Source organism: Nestor notabilis, unplaced genomic scaffold, assembly GCF_000696875.1.
Source record: "Nestor notabilis isolate BGI_N333 unplaced genomic scaffold, ASM69687v1 scaffold36350, whole genome shotgun sequence".
NCBI classification, from domain to species: Eukaryota; Metazoa; Chordata; class Aves; order Psittaciformes; family Psittacidae; genus Nestor; species Nestor notabilis.
The window spans coordinates 2,054-11,331 of NW_009912184.1; the positions used below are offsets into that span (position 1 = coordinate 2,054).

The window sequence follows — 9,278 nt, forward strand, 5'->3', positions numbered from 1 at the left end:
TGGAAAAAAAAGAAACAAACCAAAAAAAAGGTGATTGTGAGAAGAGTGGCTAACTAGAAACATTGATATGTTGTCTAGGGAGAATTTGGCTTCACAGAAACATACTGATCGAGTTCTGACAGCGTTGTATTAAATCAGATCTAACCCTGGAACAACCCAGTTCAGGACCATGAAACCCACATAAATATTCATGGAAATGCACTGAGTTACTGTGGGGGATCATTAAATTAGCACAGTCAACACTATGCATCGTTGTGCTCCACCAGGCATGAACACCTTGGTAGCCCTAGTGAGAGAGCCTGGAAACCTGCTTCCAGGAGACTTGAGCCCAGTACTGGGGGTCAAGGAGCCACCGTTCTCAGAGGCACCTTAGGGGGACCAGTGGTGTCTTCCATGCAGCCAGAGCCCTTGTCCCTGTGGGAAGCCAGAACATTCTGATTGTAAAATACTTGTGTGATAATCTCACAGAAGAGTTTTATAATGCTTAATGTAAGGATTACAAGAATAGGAAAGTAAAAGGATTTTCAGCAACAGGAAATGCCTTTTTTTTTCCCCTCCGTTAATTTTCCTCTTGATTAGTCTCATCTGAATATATGAACACCCTCTGTGTGAAATTAAGTTAAACATACTTATCCACATATACTAGCAACATGGGAATGTGGCTTTCTGCAAGCACCTACCCACATGTCTTTGCTGTTCTTTGGATCATGTTCTAAGTGTCCTGGAGATTATAATAGAGAATGTGAAACTCATTCATTAGTGCATTTAAAAAAGAAGGTATGAACATGAAGAAGTAAGTTTTTCCTGTTATTTTCACCTATTATGATGCCTTAACATACCCGTTACAGAAGTGGCTGCCACATGGAGTAGAAATAATCCGACATCTTAAATTACCCAGCTTGGCCATCAGCAGCAATATAGCTGAGAGGTGCAGAGCCACAAGCTCTATCCTACACTGCAGGAAAGATTTTCTAAAAGAAAAATTCAGAGGTGCCATCTTGTGGGTGATGAAAATAATACAACTAAGTAACAAACGGACAGTATTGCACTTTTAATATAGTAAATATACAGTAACTTTGAATTACAAGATCACTTTCCAATGAAATTACTGGCAAAAATATCCACAGAAAGTTGAAATAAATAAGAACACGTGATTACCAACATCAAAAGCTGGGCTGCAAATTCTCAGTTAATTGAGTTCCAATCTTTCTAGATAGAGCAGTCTGTTTATTTTTCAGAAGAAATCCCACTAATGCCAATGTGAGCAACAAAGGCTCAATACCTTTAAAATAAGGTAAAAGATAGTATATTAAGGGCAATTTCATACTGTAGCAATTTCAACTATATCAACTTCAGAAAAGGTATCACATACTGACTGAATAAACTCTGTCAAAATATTCTCGAACTTCTAACAAGATCCTTTAAACAGTGAATATAAAAGTTACCTCAGCTATAAATGAATCACAGAAAGGACACAAGCAATAGTGGGATTACAGCAGAACTGAGCAGTCAGGGGTCAAACAAGGCAGTTTAGTCCAATTAAGTAAGTGCAACCACCCTGTGCAGCATCACACCCCTCATCTGAGGGTCACCAGGGGCATGGCAGCACTTGAGGCAGGGCTGGGAGCTATGGCCACAGCATCCTGAGAGAGGAGCATCGGTGGGTCATGAGCTCCCCACTCGTGGCAACCCATTTGGCTCTAAACTCAGCTTTCTCAGAATGAATACTTCTGAGCCTGTTTGCCTCTGTGAGAAGCACCATCACCCCTGAATTTGTACCAGCAAATGTAATCTCTCATTCGGGTAGAAAAACACAGTCCACCTCATCAGCTTTAACAAGGCCACCCCTTGATTTACGATACTGAACCAGCAGCATGGATTGACTTGAGTCTCCCTAGCAAGGCTCTTCCACTTGAGGAAGATGTGAAGCCCCTCTTCCCAGAATGGTAGGCATTGCTCACACAGTAACAATCCCTCTTGGCTGCATAAATTCTCAGTCACTGCAGAAGCTTGACACCTGTACTGGTAACAGAGCAACGGTCTGGAGGCATTGGGCAGAAACTTTAGAACCACTGTAGATAACTGAAAGTTACAAGGTCTCGGGGGGCGCAAGGGAGGCAAAACGTTAACTGATCACATTATTTCACTGCAGAAATGCAAGTAATGGAGAAAAAAGAACCATGTCAAGAGAGAAAAAATGTTGTTTTGAATTTCAAGTTATGCATTAAAAATACAGTTCAGCTTTACTACGGAAAACAGGTTATACACATTGGAGTAAAATTCTGTTTCTTCACATCTTTGTAACAGGGTAATTTCATTGAAAACACTAGAGTTGTTCAAAGTTTATACTAGTGTAACTGACATAGAATCTGGCTGTTTATTTAAAATGCAACCTGAGCGTCTTTGTTCTGTATAGTACTGGAGAACATTAAACCTTTAAATTACCTAGAAAAAAATAAATCACTCTTTAAGTATCTCACATCACAGTAAACTTGTTCTTCAAGAAGCATCGTCAATGCTAGGCTTAGACACACATGTAGTCATATTGCTAAACATGGTGAAAAAAATATAAATAGCCACACAATACTGTCCTGTGGAAGTGTCTTAATTCCAAGCTGAATGTATTTGATGGAATAAACTTTTCTACTATATTCAGAAGTGCTTCTAAAGATAATAACCACCAATACAAAACCAAGGAAACCTAAAGCAGAGTCCTATTCTTAAGTAGAGCTCTTTATAGGCCCAGAACATCATCAAGTTAAAACAGAAGCAAAAGTGCTGCAGTGTAAAATCCAACCCTTACATGTCTGCTCAGGCTAGGAGCTGTATCTGTATGTGAACTAAGATGACTGTGGAAGAAGTATCAAATTAATGAACAAAAATTAGTGTTGTATGATTATCACATCAGACAAACTCACTTGGCCAGATCACAGCCAGAGCTTAATGATGAACAAGAACTCGGACTTTTGTTTGTTTGTTCTTTAAGAAGTGATCATGCAAAATGGTCCTGTATCTATATACCCTCCTTATAACCTAGGAAAGCATCAATATAATGTTTCAGAGGAAAATTTAGCATACACTAATATTCAGTGCTATAACATGCTAAATTAACTGCTGCATCTAACAGAATTTGTTTAAAAAACTGCTATTCTGATTACTGAGCCTGCTCACCTTGCTTTTGGTGCTTATAACAGTGCTCTAGAAGAGCGTGCTAAAATTATGCACTGAAGTAGTGCTTATTGGCAAGAGGAGGCCTACTACCCGTCAGTACTGTTAATGTGAATCAGGAAAACGTGACTAATGAGGGCTTGCAGAATTTGGCCAGAGCCTGAAATTCTAGCATTGGATGCAAGAACCTTTCATCTAAAAAAAAGCTGAAATAGATGATGAGTCTGGAACAAAAGGATGAAATAGGAACAATGGAATGTGCTGGTCCTCTGCAGCTGCTGGTGTTGAATGCCATCCTTTGACTTTCATCACACCTCTGACACAGCCAATTTACTTGATCTGCGAGCATGTCAGATTGTTTCACTTTAATTGCATAGAGCTGAATGTACATGCAACTACAATTCATTTTAACTGTAACTTCACAAATAATATGGAAATATAATACTGTACATTACATTTGTTTCCTTTACCAGTTTAAAATTTCACATTTGGTCTCCAGCAGACTAGGGAAAAAAAAACCCACTAAAAATATTTCTTTAACTATTCCTGAGCAATGTTTTTATGTACTGTAAAATACTCTATTACTACATTCTCACATTTTAAACTACATATAAATCCATGCTTTGAAATTTTACAAAGCTGAATATCTGGTAGGCACAATGAAAGAATAGAAACAGCTAAGCATCTTAAAACCCAGATGAGATCAACAAGAAAAGTGCAATTTAACTATATACATAATGTACTCTTTAGTACTTGCTACTTTTTCATTTTCTATCACAATATGAAGGATCCACTTGCAAAATCCAGTCTGTCAGACCTCAGATCACTTCTGAGGAACAATTCACTGTCACTGGTTGCTGAGGGCGAAGTTAATGCTGCTCAGTAATTCATTCTAAAATGAAAGTACAAAACTTCCTCTGGAATTTCATTTCTAACAAGAATGTGCCTCCAGCTGCTGTGATTGATTGGAAATTGTAGCAGATGAACTGACACTTGAATAGCCACTGAACTGTCCTGTTTTCTCTTGTACCTCATGGACACAAGAGAAGACAGAAGGTCCGAGGACAGGACCCACTCTTGGTTGTACCATTTATTTCTGTAGGGTATTTCCCCACGTCAGTTCACTAACCTTGAAAAAAGAAGCTATGCTAACTGAAGTAGGCTGTCCATGGGATAAATAATAAAAATCTTGGGTGACTGAAAATAGGTATCTTTCGTATCAAAAGATATCTTTACTTGAACTAACAATAGCCTTTAATTTCATCCCCAAGAGTCTATTTTTTGAGAGGCTACCCATTCTGCAAACTAGGCCATAGAGTCTCTAACAACACCCTCACATCTCATTAGTCATATATATCCATGTGCAATTTGAAACTTGGTCATTTCCTCTGAATGACAAGGCTTACAAAAGGAACTTTTCAAGGAAAGCTGTCTGTAAACACAGTGAAAATTCCTGGGTATAAAAATACACATTCAATTTTCTTAACCTGTCACTAGTGAAGCTGTCTGCTCCCTATTAATTTTTTGTCCTAAAAAGAATCCTCTTTCTGCATCAAAATATTTTCAAAACATTAACTCCATTCTTATAAAAAAATATCTAGTTCACCAAAAAAAACCCAATTCATCATCTTCTGTGAAGAATTAGTTTGACTTTGCATAGATAAGCACGCTCCATTGTTTTATAAAAACAGTTGAACCCTTTTCCATCAGAAAACACCATCAAACCCATCTAATAAAATAACACATCTGTTCAGGAAGAGCATGAATCCTATTCTCTCAAATACACCACGGTGAGAGTAAGAACCACCACAGACTTCAGTGGACTTCAACTGGTGTAAATAGGACATGTTATAATTGTATATTTCTCTAAACTTTCATACTCTGCTATTGTTACCTTCATTGAGCAATTGGAAATATTTTTTGAGGAAAGACCAATGGAAGACACCTGCCTTCAGGGAAAAGATTTCCTGCTGGCCTTGCTGGCTTAAGATCACGTGTATTAAAATCATAGAATGAACAGTGCTGACTTAGAGCCATGCATCAAGAACATATTTTCTCAGGATCTTCCTATAAAGAAAACATGACCCTCCTGCATTGGCCAAATGCTTTCTAGCAGTCAAAAAGCATTAAGATTTAATAATGATTTTTTTCTTCATTTAAATTTGCATGATGTTTGCTTTGTGCCATTTGTTTTTATTTTCCTGTCCCCTGTTGGTTTTTTTGAAGGAACATAATTGTTGACATTGCCATTTTTCTTTGGATTTGTACCTGCGTATGTTTTTAAGCCTTTGATGGGAGCAGCTGAACCATGAAATACTGGGGTTTGCTTAGGGGGTCTGATATTACCAACACTTTGAATTTTAGAACCGTTCTCGGAGGGCTCCACGTTGAGAAGCTGTTGCTTTGCAGTTGGTTTTTTTTTCAGTTCACTCCTTACTTCTCCAGATTGTCTCTGAGAAGACATTGCACATCCCGTTCTCTCTGAAAGTTTCAAGTGACCTGGATGAGAATATAACTGGCGACTTTTTTCACAGTATGAATCTCCCCTGTGGCCCAAATAGCTTCTGGGCAGCTTTGTAACACTTTCTTGGGGAACCACCTGTTTGTTAGGCAAAGGGCTGAGCAATGCTTTGCCTTTGCCAGGGCTTTTTAGGGTACGGACGGAGCCAGGAGCAGTCTGTGGCCTGGCTTTGGCTGCCTTTCCTTTCTCGTTCTGTACAGTCTGCATCTGCAACCATTCCAGCTGCAAAAGGCGATCAATGTATTTCTGAAGAAATCCTGTTGGCTTTGGTCGAAATTCAGTTTTACCCTCTACGTTAACATAGATGGCCAGTTGCTTTAAGTCCCATGAGTTGAAAGGGGGTGGGAGGAAGTCTGGGTAGTAATATTCTGATTCTTTAAAACCTGTATCAGGGACGTGTTCCAAACAAACTGGATCAATTTCTTCAGCTCTGAGAATGAGTTCTGGTGGTGTGCAAGGAGATGGGGGAATGGGAATCCTTTCTGAATCAGAGAGATCACTGGCACTATCATCTTCAGCATCTTCTTTAATAATTTGTACTGATTCAAAATCAAGAAACATTTCATCCACAGATGCATGTTGCCATTTAGAAGAGCATGGACCAGCTACAGCAGCATGTTCTTTGTGATTCTCTTCCAACTGGTCTTTTTTACTGCAGTAAAAATGTTGCACTGGGATGTCTTTAACCCTGCAGAAGCTACTCTGGGTGCTGCCCTTTGTGCTAGGAGGGATCCTGTGCAGAAAAGATTCATTTTGCCTTCTTTCTGGGAGACTCCTCTTTGGTCCTTGTACTCTGTGCAGTGATGTGCAAACACTTGTGATCCTAAATAAAAGTAAAGATTGTATCCTGTTAAAATGATTAATGACTTTGAACATCAGTTTATAAAGGTCTTGCTACTTCCTTCAAGGACATGGGTCTACATGAATGAAGCTTGGTAATGAGGTAAAATTATTATTTGCTGGCAGAGGTAACACTGCCTACTACTGACTTTTTGTTTTATTTGGTTCTGATTTTGCCTGAGAACTCATCAGGGCAGGATAGTAAGTTTCCATATTGATAACTTAAATTTGTTATCCTCATAAGTGCTGAATTCTGGGGTCAGTGAAGTCAAAGGCAAAACACAGAAGCCAATGATTTCATCACAAGCATTTTATACACCAGCTTGAAATGACTACAAATTAAACAATCTTAACATAAAACTACCTCCTTGACTGAGCACTGTCATCCAGCTGGTTTCTTCCCTTCTTAAAAATGCTTGGTTGGTTACCATCTTGAGTGTCATGTGGAATCTGAAAAGATATATAAGTATGTGACATTATTAAGAAGCTGACACAAACTAAGTACCCTTTTTCTGTAAGCAAAAACCAACCAACCAAAAATACTTACCTTTTCAATGGCGCTTGATGTGTTTTTGTCCAATCTTCCAGGAGAAGGTTTCATATACAAAATTGGTTTATTTAGTCCTTTGGTGCTCGGATGGCTTTTTCCATTACTGTAATTAGCAAGGATTAAATAGAATATTGCATTTTAATAGCAACACATACAATCATCAGAATAGAAACACACTAGAAGTTTAAAGTGCAATTCAGTTTTTAAAAGAGAGACAGTTGATTGCACCTACTCTTAGAAGTTCACCAGAACTATGCCATGGTCACTTTTTATTTTTTATACTGCTAATGCAAAAGTGAATAATTCAATCAGATAGTATAATAATAGAATTTAACGCTTATACAGAATCCTCTACCAGAGGATCCTGAAGTAACTTCATGAATAACAAATAGTTAATATTTGAGACCACATATGCAACTACTAATTTCCATAGTACCTAGTACATGGTCCTACTGCAGTTTAACAAAATGAATTATAAAGTACCAGATGAAGGCCACTGCAAGCCAAATCCTGGCTGCCTTTCTCATTTGCATACTCTCAACAAAATTTAAAGGATTATTCCTATGAAGTTAAGGACTGGAAGCGAGCAGGGAGCATACAGTCTATTCTGATATTAATACTTTTTCACAACAAAAGCACAAACAGAATTCACTATTTCATGTGACAATGAAGTTGTGGAAATATTAGTAGGAGAAAATCACATATGCAAGCAAAGGGAATGGCATTACTGATCTGAACAGCTTAAAACCAGAGTATGCATTTCCCCAATTAAATGAGACACATTTCTTCGTAAGCACACAGAATTATTAAATCACCGTATTCCATAAAAACCAGAAAACAGTGTCTGTTCCACAGACAAGAAATATTACTGATTTTAATAAAGGAAAGCTTTTAAATGTCATTTTAGAACTGGAATAAGCAAACTGTGCCCTCCCAATCTAGTCTAGTTTGAATGCAGTTCAGTTAACTCGTCATGCAGTTTTTATGTCAGTATAGTCAGATTTTGTTTTAAAACCTGTAATGTCACCAATTGAAGAGATTATAAAAGAATGAAAATGAGTCTTATGCCTCCAGCACAAATGCAGTCACCTCTGTCACTTTGTGACCTGCACAATCACACTGCACAATTACTTCTGTTGCTGTGGATCAAGGAGAGGATGACAAGCTGAACAGTTCAGCCACGCACTTATTAACTAATCTCCAGTGTCTACAGAATTCTGTAAGAAGACAGAAAATAATTTCCTTACTTTACCATTCCTTTGTGGCTTTCATTGATTTGGCTCTCCTTCTTCTGTGTCTCTCCGTGCAGTAATAAGGGATATTCTTGAATGCCTGGTCCCATAATTACTCTCTTTAAAGGGTAACTCGACCTTTATTTTTATATCATCTTCAAACAACTCCTTTGTCTTTGGGGTTTGTAAGACACAGCATTTCGCATGCAAATATCACCATCTCCTAGAGAAGGAATAAACAAATGCCACGTGATTCCTTCCAACTTGATTTAATTTTAAAGCATTAAGGTAAATATAATCAGCTACCAGATGAACAAGAAACCACCAGCTCTTCCCCTGAGGTTTACAAGCCAGTCCCTGAAGGATTGCTGGTAAAATATAGGAAAAGATCTGACAGTACAGCAGCGTTAGAAGAGCTACTTTCCATTGTGTAACGTGCTCATCATCATTTTGTTCCTCCTGCGCAGCATTCCATGTATTGACTGGAGCCAAGTATCACAGTCAAACGGTGGTGGGTGTTTCAGCTCTTAATTTAACAAGAACAGATGATCAGCCACCTGCGGTTGAAGCATGTGGAGTTGTCCTTTTTGCACCAGAAAATGCGCTCTTCCTATATTCATATATGCAAATTTTGTATCAAATCGTTATTTTTTTTTTCTCTTTTCCAAACAAATCTTTCGGTACCATAAATTCTTACTAAAAATACTCAGAGCAGAATTCACAGCATTCTTTCATTTTCCAGAATCTTCATTCCCGTACCCGGGGGGCACAGACCGGACTTGTGAGAGCTGACGTTATGTCGAGCACCCAAACCCCTCACTTACCCACCTCTGGTTTTGTTGCGGTGATGTTTATGTATTTGTATCCATGTCATTGCAGTGGTGTTTATACATTCATATTCACATCAGTGTCTGTTTACGTCTGACGCTGTCCTGGTACTCCAGTGCCTCTCTCCGCCATCCCCCCG

The 9,278-nt window shown here is 38.4% G+C and overlaps 1 protein-coding gene across 1 annotated transcript; it reads right to left on the reverse strand.

Moving 5' to 3' along the window:
* Window positions 1-5,320: 5,320 nt before the first annotated feature.
* On the reverse strand, window positions 5,321-8,421 carry LOC104408484 (protein FAM217B-like). The gene is made up of 4 exons (XM_010018114.1): window positions 8,327-8,421; window positions 7,077-7,182; window positions 6,894-6,979; window positions 5,321-6,512 (listed from the first exon to the last, which is right to left on the reverse strand). The coding sequence occupies exons 1-4, from the start codon at window positions 8,419-8,421 to the stop codon at window positions 5,321-5,323; spliced, it is 1,479 nt and encodes a 492-aa protein (XP_010016416.1).
* Between the last annotated feature and the right edge of the window lie 857 nt (window positions 8,422-9,278).

Bases quoted from the DNA above. Each gene is read 5' to 3' on its own strand.
- LOC104408484 (XM_010018114.1), bottom strand. From the start codon at position 8,421: ATGGGACCAGGCATTCAAGAATATCCCTTATTACTGCACGGAGAGACA. The intron at 7,183-8,326 runs GTAAGGAAATTA...TGCTAATTACAG, and splicing joins AGCCACAAAGGAATGGTAAA to TAATGGAAAAAGCCATCCGA. The intron at 6,513-6,893 runs GTAGTTTTATGT...ACTTTTATTTAG, and splicing joins GACAGTGCTCAGTCAAGGAG to GATCACAAGTGTTTGCACAT.